The following is a 25,497-nucleotide window of genomic DNA, read 5'->3' on the forward strand; positions in this document are numbered from 1 at the left end:
AAGTCATACTTTGGTTTTTTGACTGCCCTAGAACATAGAAATAAGTATCTGCCCAAAAAAAGAGTTCAGCTATTCACCTTTGTGTTCACTGTTTTTTGTTTTTCTTCTAAGAGCTAGTTTACGGCCCTTATCCTAGTCCACTAAAGAACACTTTTTTCTTAACAAAGCAAATGAACATATTTTACTGCCTTATAATCATTTCAAGGAAACAAACTGCATGAACTCACATGTGATGTGGCTTAATGTTGTGCAGTGTAGATAATATCTACAGTCTCATATCTCATCAGCTACATTATAAACTATTCTATTTTGATTTATTACAAAATACTTCTACAACCCTAATGTTCACTTTATGACATATTGTTGGTACAAAAAAATCCAAGTTACCTAGAGAAATATGAATAAAGAATAGTTATGCTACATATAAATATTAATGCTACATCTGTCACCTTGAAAGAAAAAGGCGGTGTAGGAAAGAAAAATTTCAGATGGAATGTTTTCTTGGTTATTTGAACACAATCTGTGGTTACCAATGCCTTTATTTTACCTGGAGATCTGCAGGAGGCTCTTGACTATGGGTCAGTTCTTTGAGTTCTGAAATTTTGGAACTAAGTTGCTCCAACTTCAGTTCTTTATTCTTGACTTCAGACTGTAAAAGAGATGTGGTGAAAGTTTCATACCAAATTACAAAAAGCTTTTAGACTTTCAGAAGTTTGCTCCATCAATTTCAAAGTTGAAAGAAAATGTAAACACAGTTTAGCAACCAGAGAGAAAACATTGTGTACTAATTTTGTACTCTAAAAATCTCCCATCTCTTTTTCCTTATTAGTCTCAGTTCAGAATAATTTTCCCCTCCTTTAAAATAACCATACAAATTATAGCATTTAAAATGGTCTAAAAGATTTTGTTTGTTAAAACTGGGAAAATAGAGATGAAGGTCTCATTGTTTATTTGATTGGAAGTATCTACTGGGGGTGTTTGGTTCCACTGAAGGATTAAATTGCCAAACTTAACATCTGCTCTGAATGCCCACAGGAATGGTTAGGGGTATTTTGTGCTAGGTAGGATATAATATTAGGTGGGCAGTGAATAAAGTGACCACTGATTTGGACCACAGAAGAGGTAAATTTATTGTTGCTGTCCATGCTCATCTATTTCTGATTGCTGAAAGGGTAGGACCCTGCTATCACTGAACTGCTCTTCCTCTTTGCAAAAATAAATGCCTTAAAAAAGGTTTTATCTATTCTGTGACTGTAAAAGCATGCTCAGTGATCACATCTGCTATTTTGGCCCTCCTGCATATCAAGTACACCTCTGGTTTGGGTAGTCTGCTTTTACTCCAAATCAGTTTTAACAGCAATGAATTTAGGTGGTCGGATTGCTGCATAAGGCATTTGATAAAGCTTAACCTTGAGCAAAATACTGATTTATCAATGCTTACATTCTACCACAATTCTTGAATATGTTCACTGTGCATCTTCTTAAGGACATAATTTAGTCCAAATGAAGTAGAATATGGCTCAATCTGTGATTGGCCTGATGTATTTTTTATTGTCTGGAGAACATACTCTCCTGGATGAGGTTTTAGAAACTATTCATTTTTTTTGGTAAACTTTAGCTGAAGTTGTCTAAAATTTCCATTGGTTTTTGCTGGAACAGAATTCAATCTAGAACCAAATATAACTGCAGGAGCCAAAATAACTATGGAACTTAGATTGTAAGACGTGCCATTCTTGTTTCTGTTGGAAGCACCTTCAAATAAAAAGGGCAGGAATGCTCTCAGCTAGCTGTTGGGTACCACCACTTGAACGGAGGACACAGAGGTCTACAACAGCACTTCTCTCTCTGCTGAACATCACTTGACATTTTGGCCCACAACATATTATTCACTGGGTACGAACCTGGAAATCTTTCAGGAGGACTTCCATTCTCTGACTGTTACTGAAGTTGTTAATGCCTTCATTCAGCTGAGAAATGCACTTGTTACACCATCCATCCAATTCATCTCCAGTTTTCAGGATGTCATCCCATAGAGACATGCTTGCACTCAGTCGGTCAATGTTCTCATCAATCCTTTCAGACACCTTTTAGGAAAGAATAATATATCAATACCATTCACAAATTAATGTTAGATTCTATTTTACAGACAGTTATAAGAAAAATGCATCAAAAATAATTAGTAAGCCTGGGTAAAATAATTTTCATGGATTTAGTTCTAAGCTCTGAATTCTAATTTCAATTTACTTACCCAGATCATAAAACAAACACAAATCTCAAGTGTTTCTTTGCAAATATTTGTATATTTTTTTTTTTGCTGGCAAAGAGTTTAATGTTCAAATAAACTTTATTTTTCAAAAAAACTACATTTATCGTTTTTATTATACTGTAGGAATTTGGTACTAAAGCAGTATGAATGTGAAAATATAAAACATTAGGTAGAAATTCTTTAATGTGAGGGAGGTGAGACACTGGAACTGATTGTCCAGAGCCATTGTAGATACACCCATGGAAATGCTGAAGGCCAGGTTGGATGGGGCTTTGAGCAACCTGGTGTAGTGAAAGATACCCCTGCTCTGGGGGCAAGAGGTTGAAACCAGACCTTTAAGGTCCCTTCCAACACAAACCAATCCATTATTTTATAGCAAGTTTTTATGTTATGTTTCTCTCCTATACTGAAGTCTTTCTCAACATGTTCATATTTAGCTTAATGTAATTTACTGCCATAGTTATTACTCCAATTTACTTCAATAAAGTATTGCTGGTATGCATTAGGTGTGGTCCAACTCAAATTCATGCTTGGAACTGCACAGTGAGCAAATTTTCAATAGTAGAATTCATACACTGCTGTAATACATAATTTAAAATCTATCAAATTGATGTCACATCTTCGTGTATACAGTGGACACTAAATCCCTCTAAGATTTTTGAGTTATATTTCCAAATAAATTTTACTAAACAATTGTACTCTTAGATCCTAAGGAAATAGAAATATTGTAAACTCAGCCAAACTTAAAAACTATATTTGTCATATAAACACCAGATTCTTACATCTAGCCATTTGTCCACCGTGGAGTTCATATCTGTTTTCAGTGCCGTGGAGTCGCAGTTTTGCACTCTTTTCAGTTCTGCTAACAAATGTTTCCCTTTATTAATGAAAATATCCAAGTCTTTTTGTTTATCACTCAGATCATTCTTGGCAGCCTCATGCTGTGGAAATAAATATTTGCTTGTTTAATGAAGCCTTAAAGAAAGAAAGAAAAATCAGTTCTCCAGGTACGCATCCCTAGCACTGTGCCATGTATTTGTTAATTCTCATATCTAATATTTAACTACTCCACAAAATACAAAGCAACTGACATGGTTTTCTCATGAGCATAATCATATAGGATACTTGTTCTTATAAATAAAGTGCACAAGTGGCAGTAACAAATTTTGAATTTCTTCCATTTGGTAACCAGATATTTTCTAGTTAGGGAAATTTCATTTTTCTATTTGTCTTTCCATTCTTCATTATTGAAAAAATTACTTCAGGAATTATAGCAAGGTAAACAGAGGGTGTTGCAAATAAAATTTAGGATTAAAAAATGCCATCACTACTACACATTCTAGAAAATAAAAGTACAGATGACTATTGAAAGGAACTAGACAAAATCTTCAGGGCTACTAAGTTTGCAACCCTAGGCAAAGGGGAAATATTTAAAATATTGTCATTGAAAAGGTGAGATGCTGAGAATGGATCACAGTAAGAATCTTATGGTTTTTTTCTACAGTAAGTACTAGAGAGCAGCACTAACAATAAACTACTAATCTGTATGCACTCCAGCCAAATCATTTATTGCACTCGAACTTCAGGCCTGGATGTGGCCATGGCTGCAGCAGGGAATTGTCCTCAGCCCAAGTCTCAAAGGAATGATGTGGAAGTTCCATGAGATTATTTTTTAGACTGATGAGCTCTGTTCTGGCTTTTTTGTTCTTTTAAGATTATCTATTAGAAAGAGGCCATAAATTCAGAGTTTAGAATAAGGTTTATACTAATCTGACTGAAAGATTTTGAATCAAGAGCTCAATAGGTTTCCAAATTAAATTACCTTCCAAAGGAGCAGAAAGAATTTAACTCAGGACTGTTTGTCCTGGCAGGCTGATGGACAAAAGAATTTATTATTTTTTAAATATAATCCAGTGAAATTAATACAATGTAGGGATCCAAATACCTTATTTCTGCTCAATAGCTAGTATCAACATTTTACACCATGGCAGAAGTCCTCTCAGGGAAAGAGACAGACATAAATATTTTGCACATCAGAAATGCATACAATTCATGTTCTTTTGTGGCCTTTTATCTATTCCAACATTTACCCAATATAGAAAAACATTGAAATATGTTGACTAGAACTATCCTTTCATACTATGATAGTAATATAGTCTCAATGTATTTTATATAAAGAGCTTTCCACTAATTTCCACTTATGCTTTTGATATATTAAGAATCTGCATTTCCATTAACACAGATTAATAGATCTCATCAAAATGCAAAAAAGGGCTATGTACTTTCCTCATCATAATCAGTACAATTTAAACTCTGAACATCAGTGTTACAAGATTTGACAGTAAATTCAAGGAGTTTAAACACAGACCAAGGGCATCTTTAAAACAACAAAAAAGTCTATTTAATAAAAAAAAATCATTAAAATTTATCAAAGGAAAATATATGTCATTACCTTTGATAATGTTCGCCTGACATCTTCTTGATCCTTCCATATGGATTTGGTCACAGAAGCACTGTTAGCACTGTCTATGACTTTCATTACTGTTGACTTCAAGCTCTGATATTCCTTCATCAGATCAATCAGAATGCAGGACTGCTCCTTTCTGTAATATGAAAAAGTTGTGTTAGTACCACTTGCTGTCATGTTTCTGAAGGATAGAGAACATGACATAGCAATTCACCATGGGAAAACCAGACTGCAGTGCTAAACATGAACTGGGCAGCCAAGGAAATATGAACTTTTTTTGTTTAAATCACTGTCAATCCATCACAAAACATCTTATTGAAGAGACCTGAATGTGAATTGCCATCTCATATCATATACTAAAGCAACTGACTTCAGCAAAACAAAGACTAGAACAAGAATTCGTTTCTCAGTTCCTAAGTTTAACACCTTTTTGATTGACAACTACATTATAATGATTGTGCCATTCACAGTTAATTAAAAAAAACCCCAAACCCTACAACTTGTTTCTTTAACACGGAGTGGGTTTTGGGTAAAAAGAAACAGAAATAAAGACTAAAGCAATGCATACTAAGGTCTGCCTATTTTGTCCTCCAATTGTCAGATGCATGCTTTTGGGACTAAAATGTTATATTCAACTTACCTCCCTTCTGCTGAGAATAAATCAGCCTTCTGCTAAAAACAAGCCTAATTTTTTTCTCACCCTCTCTCTAGGAAGCCTTATTTATGCTCAGGCAATGGATGAAGGAAAAAGATCTATTCAATCCATTCCTCATGTTTATACTGAAGAGAGAGAAGCAAAACTGATACTTTGGATATATGCAATGTCTATTCGTAAAACAGTGTTTTTCAATGAAAGGATTTTGGGAAACATGACATTGTCACAAAAGAGGAGCAACTCTTTTAGCTGGCTCTTCTCTGAATGCTCCAAAGAGCTCTCCAAAATATGCAGGTTCAGGAGGGTCTATAATTTTGTCTATATTAGAGAGAAAATACTAGTTTTCTTTAAAGATAATAATGAGACAGTTAAGACAGAGAAAAGGGTATGATAAAACTTCCTCTGGTTTGTTTAGCTTCTTTTGTTATCAACTTTCATTGATAAAACTGATCATCTGATCATGTGGCATATACAAACACTGTAACTGATTACATAGTAATGATTATTATAAACCTGTCCCCTAGAGCAGACAGAAAAATTTAAAAATTATCTAGGACCACTGAATAGAGAACTTTCAGAAACACATAACCAATAGGGAATGAAAATTTGTGCTAGAAGGAGAATATGTGCCAGCTAGAGTGATAGCAAAAATTCAGTGGAGAATTCTTATCTTTCAGAAAACAATTACATGCAATATAGCATGTATGTAATAAATGTATATCTGTCATACTGAGAACATATCTGTGTCCTTATTAATAGTGTAAGTACAACTGGCACAAATATTCTTACTAATAATATGTTTCCATTTTCTACTAAGTATTTAACCTACAAGTTCTCTTTTTCACTGTAACTAATATAGTAAGAAGATATTACATGTAATAACTTGTCTCATTCCCCATCTTCTCCTTTCTTAGCTTAAGCTAAAGACCTGCTTACTTTTCATGTATAGCTTTCTTGGTGTCCTTCCACAGAGATTCTAAGCGATTTATCTCTTTGTCACTCTCAGGAGCAAGTGTGATGTCTTTTTGGGCTATTTGTTTTGCTTTGTCCATGAGCCACTGGAGTTGATGCTGGTGAGAATTCAATTCTTCATCTAACTGGTTAAAGATCCTCAATCTGTAAGGTAAGAGACTGGCTTCAAATTTACTCATATTTACGTGTTTTTTTTGTGTAGGTGGTTTTTTTTGGGTTTTTTTTTTTTTGGATAAGAGAGAGGAGAAAGAAAGAATGAAACAGTTGTTCTTAGCATTACTGTGCATAAAACTTCCTTTTTCTAGTATTTCCTACAATATAGGAATTTGTTTTTTTTTTTCTGCTAGAACTCGGCTCAGAATGTGATTTTTCTGATATATATGGTACTATAAAATCATACAGATATATATGTACTTTCCCTTCAAACAGTCACCTGGAAATATACTCAGATATTTAGATTAATACTTTATTACAATAAGTGTTTTTAATTCCATCATCCCATGCACAATCTTCAGTTCTGCAAGGTAGAAATAGTTATGTTATATAGGATTTCTAATAGCTGCTTGGATTTTAGATTCATTTGGACAAAATACATTTTTGAGATGTAGATTTTCACAACTGTTCTTTCAATATGAAAGATTATCAGTGTTTTGTGCATCCAAATGATTCACTTACTTACAAAATTTTATTAAGTAGATACATACACTTGGCAAGAAACAAAGAACCCAGGAAGAAAACACACACATGCCTCCAATGAATCATAAAAGGTCTAGAGATTGCAATCAAGCGTGAATGTGCCAATGTCTTTACCTTTGCTGGAGGGCTTGTAGTGTTGTCTCCTTCAGGCCTTCCTTGTCAGCCTTTTCCTCGGTATCTTCAATGCTCTTCAGTAACTGCTCTTTACGCTCCATGAAAGATCTTTGCAAGGCTCCAAGAGCTTCTGCCTCACTTTGTTTGGTTCCCAGCAGGTTTTGAACTGCCTCCAGTTCCACACCCAGACTATCCACCATAGCTCTGCAGGAGGTCCTCTGCCCAGAAATGCTGTGTTTCAGATGGTATTGAGCCTTAGTAAGGGAACCATCCAGACTGATAGCATCAGATTCCAACTTGTTAAGATCCTTAATAATACCGTTGAGTTCCTTCTCCAGTAATTCAGATTTAGCTTTATCCATATTTCCTGTTTTCTCCACTGTCTGCCTCAGCTGTTGGAGCACTCCTGATAGAGCACTGTGAAGCCCCAGGAATATTCGCAACTGATCCAGGGCATCCTGTCTTTGGCTAGTTATTTGACTTGCATCCTGGAAGATCTGAAAGCAATCTTCAGTCTTTCCCTGTAATGTCTGCTGATCGTCTGGGCTGCTGAAAGAACCCAATTTCTCTACATGCTCCTTCAGACTTTGCAACTCCTTTTTCTTACTTTCAACTTCCAATGAGTGGTTCTATGGGAAAGAAAGGAGAGCTGATTTTCTTCTTCAAATCAAGAGCTCAGTAAACATTTTAGTAATGAACTTACAAGTACTACTGAGGAATTTTCAGTAGGAAAAATTCAGGGTTACAATTTTGCTTTAAAACTGTCAAATAACAAGTCTATATGTGACTGCAACAGCATATTAGTTATCACACAAATAAATTACTTGCTAGTTCTAGATGAGTATATAGCCAAATGCACTATACAATTTTTCCATCTTTAATATTTACATCCAGAAGTTTACCTTATTGTGAGATGCAGCTAGTTGTTGATCAGCTGTGTTTATCTCTGAAGTGGCTTGTAGTTCAGCAAGAAATTGCTTAATCCAGTCTGAAAACCTGAGCAGGAGCTCATCAAACTGCCCATGCTCAGCAACAAGTGATTGAAGGAAGCTGATCCTACAGAATGTCAGATGTAAATATGAAAACACTTGATGCAATTTAATCACTTCCCAAAATCAAACCCACGACTGACTGGCCAGCATTAAAATCCATGTCAGATGCAAGGAAAGTAGGAAATGTTACTTTAGTTTGCCATATTGATTTCTTAATTCTGGAGAATAACATAACATTTGAAAACACCTTTGAATCTTTCCTGTTTCCACTCTTTTATTTATATCAGCTGTTAGAGGTGCCCCAAAAAATCAAGGTATGTTTTTCAAATTTTCCTTATGAATGTAATCCCAGCAAAGACAATGTTATTGATGGAAACTAAACTTTGATTTTCAGTCATAGCGAATCTTGCCTATCATCTGAAACACTGAATTAAGGTAAGAGGGTCTAATGAATTTATGTCTGGGGTGACAAATTTTACATTCAACTTCTACTGAAGCAGGAAAGGGTAAAGTCTGACCGGAAGAACACAATTCAAAAGAAGAATCCACAGGAATACTCAGCAGAATTAAGTACCTAAGTAGCAAGTATAAACCTTAACCTTAGAAAAGACCTTGTCAATTACCTTCCCATTTCCCTTACAAATTTCTTTACCTAATTTTCATAATGTAGAAGATCATTATATTGTAAAACAATCATATTGACAAAGCACCTAGAATATTATGGCATTGATCAAGGTCTATTATTTAAGCTACATTAAAAATGGTAAAATATGTGTGTTCATCATGGAAAGAATTGAAATCTAAATATATGATAACATATTACAGTTTGAAATAAAGGAGACAGTTTTTTTGAGCTTGACATGAGCCAGCAGCCTAACAACTGAGCATTTATAGCATTTATGGCAAATTAGAATTTCAAAGTGAGTTTAAAACCACAATACTGTGGCTTTGCACAAAATAAAGCACATAACTGAAACAATCAAGAACAGATTAATGGAGATTTTGGAATTTACTTGGGAAGTTGGAAAAAAAAAATAGGGGGAGTGTATGTCAAAAAGATGGCATCATAAATGTGTGGGATTCTCCACCCCCATTCCCGGGAGTTCAGGGATTGGTATGTCCTTTGTCTTCCTAATGGTAATACTGTAAAAAACACAATTTGGGATTGGGCTTCCTATCTGGATATTGGTTACTTTAACAAGTAGAAAACACTCAGAAGCACAAACCTTTTATCAACAATTTGTGGTAAAGCTTTCCACCTTTCATCCAGCTCTTCAAATTTTTCTTTTATTGTTTTCACACACTGCTTTGAAGCTGTTGGAAACAGTGACTCATTTAACTGTAAAAGACTCTCATAGACAGAAGTATGGGACTTGATATCTGCTCGCAAATCCTGGGATAACAATGGAATGAAAAGCTTTTAGTTTAAGCATAGAACATATTATGCAAAATAACAAAAATTAATAAACAAACAGCTACAGATTTCCAGTACAGTACTTTGAGTCAAGTGAGTGAGCAGAGTAATTGAGGCCTATTAGGACAAGCAGATGCTCAACACCTCTCAGATAACTAAATTCAGCAGGGATTCATTCAAGTTAGTATTTTTCTCTCCTTCAGGACAAAGCTTTATTGTATGATGGCAGTGGCTAAAACTGACACCACATTTGTAAGAGATTTGGTGTGTAGCAAGAGAATTATGAGGAAATGTTGCAAAATGGCTCAAACAAAGCAAAACATTAAAAAAACAAACCAAACAAACAAACAGAACCCCAAAACCAAACAAAAAAAACCCAATAACAAGCAACCAAACAGCAAACTAATCCCCAGACAAAAAAACACTCAACAACAACCAAAAAAAACCCAACCCCCAATTAATTTTCCTTTTCTACTTGGCTTCAAGGAAGGTATAAAAGATGCTACATTTGGCCAACTGCTTCATATTAACCTAAAAACAAATGGCAAAAATTCAAAGGGAAGGCGTAATTTAGAGTAGGATGAAAATCTTGTATTTATAAAGAAAAAATCAGAACCAGACTTCCATTGTGATTTCAAAACCTTTGAGCATTTTTTCATCTGAGAACCTTTCCTCACATGCAAAAATAAATTAAAAAAAAAAGTATTGCCTAATAAAGGCATTTCTCTAGAGAAAGGATCTTCTAACAAGCAGACTGATGTCCTTCCTTGATAGATAATAGGATATACCAAGGCACCTTTTTCGTTTTTCTTTAGCTGGCATATTATAGTTAAAAGTAACAGTAAAGTAATTGAGAAATAGCAAATGATAATGTAATATCTGCTAGGAAATTTGCAAAGCCCAGAATCAATTTGACTTTTCAGGCTATAACTGAGCAATTCCTTCCTTTAAAAGACACAGAAATACACCAGAAAAATGCAGAATAACAATATTTCAGTTGAAACATACCTGCAGTGCTTGCAGTTCACCTTCCAGTTTAATTCTGTCAGCAGAAACATACTGCTCTGCAGGTTTGCCTGCAGCTTCACACCCCTCCAACCAGGCCAGGAAGGCAGACAGCTCCTTCTCCTGCCTAGCAAAATCACAACCTGGAGTTACCAAGTCATCCTCTCAGTCTCACACACTGAGCCCAGGAAGGTCTCTCTGTGTCCATCACAACAGTTGGGGGAGTTTACTCACTTCTGCCACTGAGCCAGAAGATTCTCTAATAAGCTTTGTTTCTCCTTAGCACTTTCCAGCACTTTTTCATATTTCTGTTGTAATGCTGTGACCTTTTGAGCAGCTTTTTCTTTGTTGGCCACCTTTCGGACACCAGCTGAGAGAGAGGCCAGAGAGTTGCTCAGCTTTTCCAGAGTATGACAAAGGTCCTAGTGAACAAATAAAAGAAACAGAAGCCATATACATAAACAACAGTCATGGAAACAATGGTGGGAAAAAATTCTCTAGTTCTACTCATAAGTTTGAAGTCATGCTACATCCATCAGATCATGAAGTCACTTCAAAGCTTAGATATTGCTTAGGTCCACCCTAGGGGCACATGTTCCCAGCACACCAATGAACTAGATTGTAGTGGCTGAAGACTTCTCTAGGAACAGTGCTAAAGGGAAAAAAACTCTTCAACAAAAGAGTCAGATCTCCCGAATGGGCATGTGACACAGCATCATCCATGTACAACAAAGCTCCAAATTCAGAAAAAAGCTTGAGATTCCCTCATGTCTGTCTAAGAGTTGCTCTAATTTATATAAAGTAAATTCAAAACCACACTCTTTAACAGGTGAGGACTGCTAGACTAGCAGCCAATGTCAAGTCATGGGAGAAGTAGGGAAGAGTTACTTGGAACTTCTGTCAGCATTAGTTCAAGATCCTCTTCATAGAAATGACATTTAATGTGAACTACATTTTCTGCTGTTGCCGTTTCTAGAAAGCTGGGAAACTTGTCTGCATGAAAACCATGTACAGTGGGTTAGGAAAGCACAAAATGAAACCGATTTATGATCATGAAAGTTCCAGCTCACAGGTGTGCAATAGTAACAATAGTAATTGTTACAATTAAAAGAAATCACATCTAGGAGGAAATGTTAATTATACAGGAACAAGCTGCTGATAATTTCATATCAAGATATTTAATCATCATGATCCCCTAAAGAGAGTACGACCTTATAACAGCATACTCAGCATATTCATAATGTTTAGAAGCCAATAAAAATGGTGATTACAAATACTGTCTAAATAAATTCCCCATATGCAAAATATTTTTCTTCAACTAGTATCAAGCTTTTTGAAGCAGAGAGGTCAGGTCCCCCTTGAAAACAGCCTTTGCAAGCAGTTATGAATCACTAAGTTCAGAAGACATTGTATGCATTTTACTGCAAAACTAATATGACTAAAATTTTTTGTAATATTTTCTTAGAAAGAAAGGCTATACTTATTGTTGAAAAAACATGTCAGAATTTATAAACAAAAATAGTACACCAAATTCCCTGAGATGGGATTATTTGTAGCTTGAATACCAATTCAATACTTGTTTTCATTTTGTAATGGGCTGAATCAAATATCCAAATACCCATGGATTCCTAGCATCACAGATAAAAGTTTCCAAGTTGAAACTCTGTCCAGTCTCTTCATTGCCCAAGAAAAATTACTTCTAATGATGTATTTTCTTTAATCACAGATTACCTATACCAAAATCCAAGTTTCATGAAAGCCTTAGAGGAAAAATGACCAACAGACTTGTTTCTTATCTCTTGTTTTTCGCAACGTTTTAGGTGCATAAAGTTAAAACCAATAACCTGAAGGACTAAGTGGTACTGTTAGGCTTTCTTTCCCCCTAAATTGAGGAAGAAACTTTCTAATCATGTCTGAAATGATGACAAAAATAGCTGAGGAAGTACTTAAGCCTTCTCTGAGGCTCCCCACCTAGACAGGCAGCAAAGCCTCCTTCTGCCTTTGCCCTGAGCTGGTGGCATCAGGCAGCCCCTGGTCTGGGGGTTGGTGGCATTTCTGTAAGGAGGCCAGTGTGCCACCCGTGCCCTGGGCTCAGTGCAAGGAACATCTGGCCACATGCTCACCGTGCAATCCTGAAGGGCTGCATATGTTGCTGCTGCTGAAGAGCATGATGTGAGAGGCTCAGCTAACTTAGCTTCAAATTCAGACACTGACTGCTGCACCTGTAAAAAAACAAAAGCAAACCAGAAGCTAAAACCAGCAAGAATTACATAAATGAGTCTTTAAATAACATCTTTTAAATGTTTGCTCCTAAGAGAATTTTATATCCTAAGACTTTGTAGTGCTGAGTGCCTTTTGAAGTTAGAAAATCTGACATGCTCAGTTCTTCCCAGCTGGGGCAATAATAATATAGGAATTATTTTCTTTACAGCCTTCTGTCAACCAAAGAATAAAGTTAAAAGTGTTTATAAGAAGTATGGATGTGGTTCAATAGTGCAATATCCAGGAGAATCACAGATTTTCTCAAAGACAACAAAATTTTTTGTGTGCGTATTTTACTGTCTTTCTGAGACTGCCTTTTAGGTAATTCAAAACACAAATTTATGTATCTAGATATAGCAATTACCCTACAAATCCCCTTTATTTATTTTAGTCTAGCCTGTTATAATATGTATTTTATAGCCAATTTTAGGAAAATAGAATAATTCTATAAATTGATGCAAACAATCCATTAGATTTTTTCATAGTCTACCTGTTTAAGACTTTCTTCATATTTCTGCAGTGCTGATGCATTCCCTGTGATTGTTCCTTCCAGTCTCTGTGCATGATCTCTCAGTTCTTCCCAATATCTTTTGACCTGAGTCAGTTTGGCTTTAATATGTGCACGTTCTCCAGAAGTAACAAACTGGGAAAAAGAATTGGCTTCCTCTTCTAGGTTTGAGATTCCAGTTATTTTACCATCTATCTCTTTATTAATAACCTAAAATGTAAAGCAATAGTGAAAAGATTCAAAATAAGTTTTTAATTATTAGAACAATATTTTCCAATTCCTTTTTTTCTCTATGCTACAAACATCCACCATCAAAAAAATTACATAAGAGTTCATTGACTACTTCAAATAACTAGTTACCAGGCTCTTTAATATGACCTGTAAATACCCTTTTTCTTTTTGAAACTATCTCTGCAAAAGTTTGAAGTACAGGCTACCCTAGAACCCATGTGTATGAAGAGTAATTAGAATTGGCTGAGGTGCATCTTTTCAAGGAGACATGATGGTTCATATTTTAGCATCTCTTCTGTCAAGGGAAAGTAGTACACAATTCTCATTAAGATTAAAATAAGCAGAAGATGGAAAACTGTGTCACTGAAAAAGTATTGTCAAGAAGCTGAACTCTAACAGTTGGTTAGTTATGTTTAATAGTTTTTCAAGCACTTACCAAATAAAACATGCCATGATTAGAATACAGAGAGATGATTTTCCTTTTCTATTTTAAAATACTATGGTATAATAAAGGATAAATTTAATTAGGTCATAAGTTAGGGTAAGTGTGCCCTTAGGCAGGAGATTAAATAAAGAACCACATTGCAGTATAAGTAGGAAATCATGGAACAAGGATAATAATGTTTTTGGCATTTTTTTATCTGTCTGGTACCCCAATTAGTAAATGCATAAATACAAACTTGCACTGGCTTTACAATTCAGTGGCTGCATGACAGCACCTGTCTCCTATTATTTTGTACTTGTCTTATCACAAATTAGAGGCAAACTTGGCAGCTACATCATCCAAAAAAGAAACTGATAGTGTTTCTCATTCAGTGCTTATTTATTCAGTTGGCACCAATTAAATATTTGCACCAATTAATTATTTTCTTCACAACAGGATTTTTTTATTTTAAATTATTGCTGGTATATCATGTCCATGGAGCTCTCAAAAGCAATGAAAAACACACATTGGGAGAGATTAGAAAGATCTAAATGAGTTCTTTGAAATCAAAATAGGCAGTAGCATCCTCTGATAAAAAAATAACTTTAGGATATGTATATACATGAAAGCAACCAAAAACTTTTTTGAAAACGCACTCTCTAAGCATAGGTAATGCCCAACTTCTAATACAATAGTGATAAAAATATGGTCTCTTTCTTATAAAGCCATTATAAAGCTCAGGAGTGGCTTACTGCAACAGTCAAAAATTAGCAGGGTGACTGTCAGAAAAAAAATGTGGTGCTGGAAGAATTTATAGTTTCTCTTTATGCAATATATTCTGAATTAATTTGGATTATAAAATATCTTTTTTTTTTTTTTCATGAGAACATGTTGCTGAGGAAAAATACTGGATTTGCAGCTCTGAAGCTCAAATTATCTAACAATGCAGCAGATACAAATGAGGCAGTACTTTCTAACTCCTACGCTATTCTGTTAAATTCACTCAGTTACATAAAAGAAGGTGGATAATTGAGGCTTTCAAACTCGCACTGAGTCTGCCACCAATGGTAACTACTTGTGATAACTGTCATTCTGCTCCACCAGGAATTTCAGAGAAATGTGTAGGTGAAAATCTGGCTCTGCTGAAGTCACTGGGGTTTTGCAACCAACGTCACCAAAAGCAGACTATTGCCATTACCATGTGGGATAATTTCATTCAGCTGACCCCAGGCTTTTTATCTGGTCAGCCAAAGGTGTCAAGGAGCACACTATTTTTTTTTTTTTTTTTTTTTTTGTCATTTGCCCTATGTTGAAATGTTCAATGTGGTGTAGTAGGAATTATATATTAAGTATGCTGATTAGTGTTGTGACACAGAGTAGCTCATCAGGAAACTTACAACAAAATAAAACAAACTCTTCAAAATCAGGCACAAAGCAATGCTGCTGAAACAGATCTCTGGCAATGTCCATTTATTGAGGGTGAGACAACACATTTCACATACCAGAGCTCATAAAGCTCATTAGTTCACCTGAGGTACAATGATGTACCCTATGCCTTATGTGGAAGATTTTCTGCTTTATGTCTGTTCACTCAGGTGTTCATAAACATCATCTGCTGACCATGGTGCTTAAATGTGTAAGAATTATGATGGAATTTTCAGAAACTTTCAATGCAGTGTAAAAATCACTGCTTATCTGCATCTACAGTAAGGAACAACCTTTCTGGAAACTTGGTTGGAATAGGCTTAGTAGGACTAAAGAAGGCTCCATTTAGACAAGAACTGACACACTGCAATGCAATATTGGCGTCATTTTATGCACTTATTTTCTTATTTTATGCACTGGAATCCTGTCCACTAATTATTGAAAAGCAGGACAACACTATAACATATGCCAGTGGAATAAGCGCATACATATTATTTCATAAGGAAATGTTTTTGAATTGCTATGGTGATGAAGCAAGAATTCAAACATTGTTTTGTTATTCAATGATGAAGTCAAGAGATTTTATTTAATTAATCTTTGCAAAGTTGTGAACAAATTAAGAACAGGATAATCTGTTGATAAACTGTTTCTGTCACATGAAACATGTGCCTAATAGGATCCTTTGGAAACAGTGCCAAGCTGGTCTGCAAGCAGCTGCACACCTGTGCACCTCCTAAAGAACAAGTAGGTCACAGAAAAAAGAAAATGGCAACGTGCACTGCCTATTGATAAACTCTGTACCCTTAGAAACACATCATTCCAGAGAAGGTACATTTCCATTTGTGGAAGGATACAAAGTCAGCCCTTGAGATTAAATGCTTGGAGACAATATGCAGCTCAGTCAGCAATTTGAAACTAAGCCACTGTGTAACTACAGGAATGTATACGGAACTGAAGACAGTGCAAACACAATCACAGTAAATTTTATGCAGTTTTCAAGCTACCAAGAGAAATAGTTTCTTTATTCATTTAGCATAAATGATACATAAATGAAATTATAACTTTAGCTTGCAAAACTAAAATCAAGTTCTATAGCCACTAGCAGTTGCATGTTAAAAAAAGAAACCACCCAACTTGTATTTATGTAGCTATTTTGTTGAGATTACTCAAAAATAAGAAGGGTATAAATTATGTTTTTAACTATACACACAAAGACTTCATATTTGTAAACTAAACACTAAAAGAGAAGGCAGCCTGTAAGAATTTTCCTTTCGTTTATATAAGACCTTACTGCTTGGTATATTAATGTATAAAATGTGCCATCATTTCATCGTGGTATTTTTGAAACATGTAAAATGTCTCTTTTCTCATTTGGCCTCTAGCAAAACAACAGCTAAATGGGCTTTTAACACTAAATGTACAAGAACTAATCACCTTGATTTGGCTGATCTGTATGTCCAAAGGAGATGAAGATGTTTCCAAAGTTTCCAGTTCTTTTTCTTGTTCAGCTATCCAGTTGGACAGAGCTTCAAAATTATTGCCAAAATGATCCCACTTGTTTTTCACCATTTCCATGCTTTTAATACTAAAATTGACCAAATCAATTAGAGAGAATAAACAGTTTAATATAATGAAGCTGCCCATATTCTTGCTAAAATAAAAATTGAACTTAATCAATCTACAGGAGGGTAATTTTAAAAAGTTCTTATATTAGAGGATCAAGTTGTGCACCTAAATTCAAATATGGCTCTCTCTTAGACCATGCACCAAGTCAAACAAATGCATTAGCAATAGAGGGTACATCAAGAAGTAAAAGAAAGTACAGCTTTATTCATCAGCTGTACAAGAATCTCATCATAGTGGGAAGAGAAATGAAAAAGAACATCAAGAGGATGAAATTTCTATGAAATACTATGGAGTGATGATTACATCAGAAATTTAAATATTTAGATAACTGAGTGCATTGATGTTCATAGTTTAGTTCCTAGATCAGAATGATTAAAACCAGTTAAATGTGGACATACATGCAGTCACCAATGCTTGACTGTTTTATTGATCTTGCTTTTTTATAACAGCAATCTCCACCTCTTATAGGAATTTCATGTTTGTTGTGGCAATGATTTCCTATCAAGTCAAAGAATCAACAACAAATGTGACTCAGCTCCCTCAGAGTTAGTAGTTTTACATTATAGCTATATTAAACAGAGACAGATTATGACTGATTTTCATATGCTTAGCATTGCAAACAAAGCACCTATTTTTTTTTTGTTACAAGTAAGAAAGCCATTATACAAGGCCTAACAACATCAACTTCCAGTATGCAAATTTCTGTCCCTTTCAAGTAATTGAAACCAGTGCTAATGTAGGCCCTGCACACAGCTTGCAAAACACACATTTTCTATTCCACTGAAAATATTAAAGTTTTATCATAAAAGTTTGAATATTACAAAATTTCAAAATACATTTTCCTTCTAAATATAGCCTAAAAACCATTCCATGGTAAAAAGTTCTTAACTTTTCCCCCCCCCATTAAAGCTAGAGGAAGCTTTAAGAAAAAATGTAGCCTAAAAATGTAAAAGTTGACCTTTTTATTTTTTCTTATTTATTTTCAAAATTAAAAAATATTAGGAATGTCAACAGCCATTTAGTGATAAGAGTGTATGCAAATTCAAGTTATTTGTAGGAAAACAATGTGCAAAAATATTTCACTCAAATCCAGCTCATGGAAATACAGCTGGAAATCAGAATCCAGGAACCAAATCAGTGGCACAACTTGCTGTTGCATGCCTTCATTGGACTTCATTTAAGAAAGCCACAGACTGTAAAGAATATAATCCCAAACACACTGCACAGCTCTGCATGATTGCCTTGGAAGACAGATGGGCTAAGCTGTTGCAGAAGCTGACTATGAAGAGCTGCCCAAACTTTTCTCTCCTTTTCCTGTTCTCTGGCATACTTTGTAACTTAGGAGTTTGGAATAACTTTGCTTTAAATTACTTGGCCAAGATATTTATTGATGATTCAAGTTAAAATATAACTCTTACATACCTACTGTGAGTTCTGTAGATACCCTATACATAGTTGTATGTATTTGCGTCTTTTACAGAAGGTATTTAGTGTTTTACTATCTGTCACACTACCATAGACATTCTGTATAATCCATATACATTCAACTAAAATCTATTAAATATCTACACTGAAAGGGTATATCAATGATGACTTTTATTTAAAAATAAATTACTTTATTTAAAAAGAAAATATCCATTGCTGGAAAGACAAATTTCTTAGACTGAAAAATCAAACTAGTTTTCTCTCTTACAGTGGAGACATTAATGTGTGAAGTATTTAGTAAGAGATAGTAGAATTTGACTGCAAATCACTCTAGCACTTAATGCTGGAGAAAGCATTACATAAATTGCCAGACCATCATTTGTTGCACAGGCTAGTTATTTTGGTTTATAGCTGTTCTTTCACATCAGGAAGAAAATGGCACTAAATTAAAATCAGATTAGTATGACAGTGGTCATTATGAGGAAAAAAATCCCCAATTGTTTGGGTATTGCCCTTTGCTCATATTCTGTTCAAGGTGATGGTACCTGCCTAATCTTATACAGTAAATTATTTGAGGGAGTAATTCCAGTAAGACAAAATATAAATGGCACAGGTATCTATGACTTATGTATCAGATCTACTCTATGCAAAAATACTGATTTCATACATACATACAAATGTATTTGTATAGGGATAAAATGAGAATAGCAACATTCTGAATTTGAGTAACAAGTTCAGTAACTGAACTTAAGAGAAGGGAAGAATATTTTACAAATACAAAAAGCTACAAATATTAAGCTTTCCTTGGAGCTATAAACTTTGATTTTAAACAAAATCTGGAAAATTATACTTTTGTTTTTTTGGCAGCAGAAGCAGCTTTTGATATTGCCCGTGAAATACAATCTGGGCATTCAGCTAAGATGAAGGCACTTTTTGACACTTATAGAGAGAAAGTTGAATATAAAAAATGAGGCAAAATGTGATAAATATGCTGCTGTAGTAGTCTGAGATTTTTCTTTCCCAAAGAGTCCAGTACCCCAAGACTGAGCTCAGTTATCCATTCTTCACAAGACTGGGGCTTAAAGATAAGTGACAGGTTAAATGTAACTAAATTTATGAACTACATATAATTAAAAGAAAGCAATTTGTTAGTTTGCACACACTCTTTTGACATATTTGGTACCATAACTTGCTTACTATGCCAGAGAAAGCAGTAAATGACAGAGCTGATGAGACAACACAAAATGCTGACAAGGTAGACTAAAAATCTGATACAATCTTAAGGTGAAGAATAAATATTAGGACTTGTTAAGAACATACTCTTCTTCAAGAGTAACTTCCATTTTTTTCACTTGTTCTTGGATTGATTTTGCCTGATGTTGAAGGGACTGCTTGTTCTTTGAACCAAGCTGTATCTCAGAGGAATTCTTCACCAAATTCTCAGCCTGTACTGCCATTGCTTCAGTTTGTTTAGAAAGTTCCTGTAAGGATACAATGTGTATCAATACAACCATGGAATTTCATATATTTACACAAAAAGTATTTTTCCTCAACATTTATGTTTGGAAAAAAGTACCCATGTCCTACATGTATATTCTGAATGTGTAAATACATAAAAACAATCTCTGGAGAAAGTTAATTTCATGCTGCATTTAAGAAAAGTCCATTTGAGCAAACCAGATTGAATGAAATTTATCAAGGGATGCTGTATGTATGAAAGTTTTTGACTCAAAAAAATCAAACTTCCTTCTATAGCTCTTCAAGTAATTTATTTTTGCATTGCAGAAGATAATATACATATTTTCTTAATTTTTCAATCCCACCATTCACCAAGAGAATTTTGCAGTACCTCATATTTTGTATTTTGTCTTTGTTTAGCAATTATTTTCTGTCACAAACATTAAACCCACATACAAGAAAAATTCATGCTGAGCATAATCAAAGTAGGTATAATTTATTATTGACTTCATCAAAGGTTAGCAGTGGTGTGTAAACCATAGCACTTAGGAAAAACAAGCACTGTTATTACTTCTGAAGTCATAAATAAAATGGGCTGGGATAATTTTGTGCTACTAAGGACAAATGGCATGTTATGGCTCTTGTCCATAGGGTGGGTAGACATCTCTCCTTTTTCCTCTCAGGGCTAAGAGTGCTATAAGTGTGTGTGTCACATTCCAAACACCCTTGCCAAAGTGCACCCTAATAATGTTGACATGCAAGTCCACAACACTGGATTACCAGCATAGAATGGGAAGTCCTCAAAATAATATCAACTTTCATACATATGCTTCAGATGCAAACTTTGAGAAATCCTTCGAGTTTTTTTTCACAAAATGACTTTTTACCTGTGGAAAGTTTATGCGACCTCTCACCTGTATATGCAATTTGCATGGGCATTAATGGGAAACCATGCAAAGATTGAAGGCAATACACTGTCAACAGGCTGGGCAGAAAGACACCTCAGTGCCTGCATTTCACACAGTCATTACCTTTGTCTGATCCAGTTCTGAGGAGAGGCTCTCTAAACTGCTAAAGTTTAAGATACGTTCAAGTACAGAGCTTGCTTGATTGAGATATTTTACTACTGTTTCTTTGTCTCTTTCAAACTGCTCCCATTTGTTTATTGTGACCTAAAAAACATACAAACAAAACCAAAAAAGGAAAACAAGGAGATAGAAGGGGAGAAAATGAGATTTTCCTTGTACATTACTGAAAAAGGAAAATAGAAAAAGATTTGATGTAAAACAAAATAATTTTTCCTGAGAAGCCATCTACTCAACACTGAGTAGATTAAATTCTTCTAAACTAAATAAAACTTTTTCCTTGAATGTTTGCTGATTCATATTATGCTGTGCAAAAAATGCATTGTTCTCTAAGTTGCCAGCAATATTTAAATCTTGTATTTTAATGTCCTGTAAGAACATGTACATGTAAGAAATCTAAAGTAATACATGCAGAGACTTAGGGTGACAAGTGTAAAAAACATCAAAAGGATTTTCAAGTTCTTTAATGAAATAAATTACAGAAAATCCCTACTCACAGGAAAATCACACATAAGGACCTATTTGCTCTTTTCTGATAATGTAAAATTATGATTAACCTACAGCATTTAATTGCAGGTCACAAGAACTATGACAGTTTAAACAATTATTTTCTTGGTTCTGAAGCATAGATTAAGACTTTACACATGGTAATTTTTAGAGGAAAAATGTGTTTCAATAAGTGTTTATATTAAGAAGTTATTTGAGGTTTATTGATTGTGTTTCTCATATTGGTTTTTCTCATGGCAAATAATTTTGGTGACTTTAAACATTTGCATCTATAGCAGCTGCTTGAATTAACATGTTGTTTAGAAACATGTAAAGAGCAAATCACATATGGGTGTAAGGATCTATAAATTCTAATCCCAGTTCAGTCCATGATTAGTTATACAAGCTGAAGCAATTAATTTGATTTCCCCATGACTTTCTCCTTCCTACTTTAAATTTAGGATCACAGCATGTATTTCACACAGTAGTTGTGAGGATTATATTTGCACATCAGGTGCTGTTAAGGACAGCCTAAGGACACTCAACTAAAGGGCAATGCCATTTTTAGTAACCAGAAAAGAGACATTGAAAAATAAGCTCACAGATAAATTATTAAAACCTGCTAACTATTATGACTGTTTAAAAGCTGGGACTTCTAAACACTTCTAGACAGAATGCTATTTCCTTATTATTTAAGAGGTATACAGCTTCAAGAAGTTTTCATAGACGTACTGATCATGAAAACCCCAAGAGTCAAAGGCGAGAAAATGAACTCAGTTTTTGGATATTAAAAAAATTGGGTTTTACTAAGTTTCAAAAAGAAAATGAGGAAGAAGTAAGCATGAGGTCTTATTTCTAAGAGCAAAAGACTCACCTGCAGTTGCTCTTCCCGTTTCTCCATAGTCTGCTGCATGTTCTCCAATGTTCCCTCTAATTTTTGTAAATCGTCTCGCACTGTGCTGGGCAGCCCACCTTCAACCTGCAATTGCTTGGCTTGGGAAATCTGCTTTTGCACGTCTTGTCTTTTTGCACGGAGTCTCCTTGTCCTTTGCTAAAAGGATTCATCCAACATGAATGATTAGGCTTTTTAGTCCCTTTGAGAAACAGGAATGATGCAGCCCCTTTCAGTTTTTGCAGGGGTATGCAATGACAGTAACAAAGGCACAGATTGGGGCAAGTATTCTTGAGAGTCTCACACTCATCAAGTATACACACTAGCTTCCAAAATATCAAAAGCTGCCTTTTGTGGCATATGCATGGAGAAAAAGAGTGAAAATGTGGCCTTTTATCCAAAGCATATTTGAGAAAGCAGAAGTCCCAGCAGTTGAGCAACCACAGCAGGAGTCACAGGTGCGTGTATTCCTCATGACTGAATCCCCGTCTGCTCTGCACTCCTGAGGCACAGGTTGGAGCCTCAGATTGAACAAAGCAATATATCAGCCTTAGAGAGCAGCAGGGTGTGGCTAGGTTGTGTACCTCTGTCCTGGAGGTCTTTTTCATTTGCAACACTATCAGAAACTCCTGACAATACACCCTCTCTCCTTTGTAACATGCCTGACCCAGCCAGCCTTCACAACTAGCTCAATTCTACTCTGGGTACCTTCAGGTCTGCGTGAAAATCTGTTTCTGCTTTGATAGGCTCCATACCGCAAGAAAAAGAGCTCAAGGAGAAGTTTACTATTTCTATTACCTCTCCTAAAATGGATAAGGAATGTGGAGTATTTAACAAACCTTAACACATGCAATAGTGCTTATAAATACCAGAGTTTAGATAAGAAACAGGTGTGATTGGTCAGACACTGAGCTGTCTGACTCCACAGAAATAGATGCTATTATAAAAAACTTAAAAATGTCCAGACATTGGCAGTGAATGATTCCTATTCTTATTACCTTTGAGCAGCTCAAAAAGTTATTTTCCCATATTTTGCCTTAAAAGCCATGATTCTTGTTGTATGCATGCCATACCACTGATTATTACTGTAGCCTGTAGATGTTTTGATCCATTATCAGTGCATTAAAAACCTTCAGGTCTACTCCTACAGAATGGAGGCCCATAGACAAAAATAGCTATCCAGAGAAGGAAATGAGGCTAAAGCAACCTTCCCTCCAATATTTAGAGTTGGGGCCACATCAAACTGCTAAAATAGAGAAATTTCCAAAGCCAGAATTGTGTCGAATTTACCATGGTTGAATCTGAAACTCAAGCAATAAAAAGGTTAAAAGGGAGAGTCTACACATCTGCAGAGTACACTCACCCAAAATTTAAAGTGAATGAAGCTTGTTTTTCAGTGTTTTGTGTCCCAAAACCCCATATGAAATAAAAGTTGACAATTAACATTTAAAAGACACTGAAAATATTTTTCATAAAAATAAATAAATTCTGGTCCATATAGGACTGTTTCCTTTATAATACTTTCAAGTTATAATATAAGGACTTATATTAACGGGCGTAACAAAATTTTGTAATTACATAAATTAGTCTTTATAAAATTTGTCTATGGACATGAGGAGTTGCCCTACCTGATGATGAAGCAGTAGTTGCTGAGCTTGTAATAAACTTTCTGTATCCAGGATCTTTTCAGCCTCTGCTTGGACTTCTTTGGAGTTGTTGATTAACTCTTCAATTGCACTTTTAACTTCTTCTTTGTACTGGACACAGTCTCCAACAGCACCTAAAGTGTTTTCAATCTAACATCACAGATATCTTTAAGTATTTCATGTTGAAAGACACATCTGTATTTTAAGGTACATTTATATTTGCAATACTTTTTCAAAAATACAGTGCATTTTTTTTTATATTTAAACCATTTTATCTCCTGTATTTTTGACACCTTTAACTTTACATTGAAAAAGTGTCTCTAGACTTAAAATGTGACTGGGGAGACCTTTACCTTGTTCAAACATACTCCCTGTCACACTTCCATATGACAAATAGCTTTATGTGACAGCTGTGACAGCTACTTACTGTTCACTTAGAAAACAGTATATCCTTGCAGGCTGACCCAGATTCCAAAACACCTGCACTACTGAACACACAAAAAATTTTTGCTGCCAGTTGCACTGTCTTGAGCAGTGTTTTGGTGAATCACAAATTCATTAAAATGCTGAATTACTCTGGTTTTATGGACCACAATGTGCATGTGCTGCAGTATGCATTCTCAGCTTGTAACATTTTATAAAGAAAGAAACATTTTATAAAGAAATGTCTTCTCTTATTTGTGTGATTCAGGTAAATACATGTAGCTGACTCTCAGGCTCTGTTCCTCATACAGTTCCTGTGTTTTAAGGTTTTAATCATAAACAATTCTAGATAATTTTCATTTTATTTTTCCTGTTCCTTTCCTCTTTACTTTGGAGAGCCATTTGAACTCAAGCCATTAAATTTCCTGTTATATAAATATTTAGTTTTTAATCTCCAAAACTATTGCTGAACTCTGGCAATGTCCAGTATCAGTTCTCACCTAAACAGTCTCATCCATCTGATTAACAACCTTTATAAATAGTATTCAGATTTCTAAGAATCAGTAATTGCTTAACTATAATATATAGTGCCATTTAGATTATGTTTTTATATTCAAACCAAGTATAAATTTGACATCTTATTTTCTTTATTAACCTCATTAAGTTACTCTCATTAACTTACATTTAGTTCTGACATTTAGAGGAAACAGAAAGCAAGTGATTTAACTTAATTCCAAAAGATAACCCCCCAAAAAACTAAAAATAAAACAAAATTACAGTAACTTAACCTTTTTGCAGTCAGGCGGAAATTACATTTTTTGCCCAAACTTTCCAAACAGCTTTCACACCACAGAAATTTAGAGAACTTTCAAAAAATACATAGAAATTTTATACATTTGAAACCCCTATAAGGCCTCCAAAAGAACGGACATCAACAGTGAAATCTGAAGTCTGAACTCTTTCTTTTTCCTGAACTTTTTTTGCTTCTAGACAGGTCTATTCCACTTTTTAAGTGCAAGATGATC

General features: G+C 34.9%; 1 protein-coding gene across 35 annotated transcripts in view; it reads right to left on the reverse strand.

The window, feature by feature from the left end:
• Positions 1–25,497, reverse strand: part of SYNE1 (spectrin repeat containing nuclear envelope protein 1) — a 290,639-nt gene that overhangs the window by 165,810 nt on the left and 99,332 nt on the right. For 34 of the 35 annotated variants that reach the window (XM_085576560.1, XM_085576559.1, XM_085576556.1 and 31 more), the window contains 17 exons: positions 24,032–24,199; positions 22,386–22,562; positions 20,972–21,112; positions 19,803–19,963; positions 16,866–17,016; positions 13,334–13,561; positions 12,705–12,803; positions 10,816–11,003; positions 10,585–10,708; positions 9,389–9,555; positions 8,073–8,226; positions 7,171–7,799; positions 6,325–6,504; positions 4,719–4,869; positions 3,049–3,207; positions 1,902–2,084; positions 548–649 (listed from right to left, as the gene is read on the reverse strand). In XM_085576560.1, coding sequence (XP_085432686.1) covers positions 548–649; positions 1,902–2,084; positions 3,049–3,207; positions 4,719–4,869; positions 6,325–6,504; positions 7,171–7,799; positions 8,073–8,226; positions 9,389–9,555; positions 10,585–10,708; positions 10,816–11,003; positions 12,705–12,803; positions 13,334–13,561; positions 16,866–17,016; positions 19,803–19,963; positions 20,972–21,112; positions 22,386–22,562; positions 24,032–24,199 — 3,162 coding nt within the window. The remainder of the gene's footprint in view (positions 1–547; positions 650–1,901; positions 2,085–3,048; positions 3,208–4,718; positions 4,870–6,324; positions 6,505–7,170; positions 7,800–8,072; positions 8,227–9,388; positions 9,556–10,584; positions 10,709–10,815; positions 11,004–12,704; positions 12,804–13,333; positions 13,562–16,865; positions 17,017–19,802; positions 19,964–20,971; positions 21,113–22,385; positions 22,563–24,031; positions 24,200–25,497) is intronic. The other variant, XM_085576577.1, reaches the window with a different exon arrangement.

The sequence above is a fragment of the Lonchura striata genome, chromosome 3 (genome assembly GCF_050655825.1).
Source record: "Lonchura striata isolate lonStrDom1 chromosome 3, ASM5065582v1, whole genome shotgun sequence".
NCBI classification, from domain to species: Eukaryota; Metazoa; Chordata; class Aves; order Passeriformes; family Estrildidae; genus Lonchura; species Lonchura striata.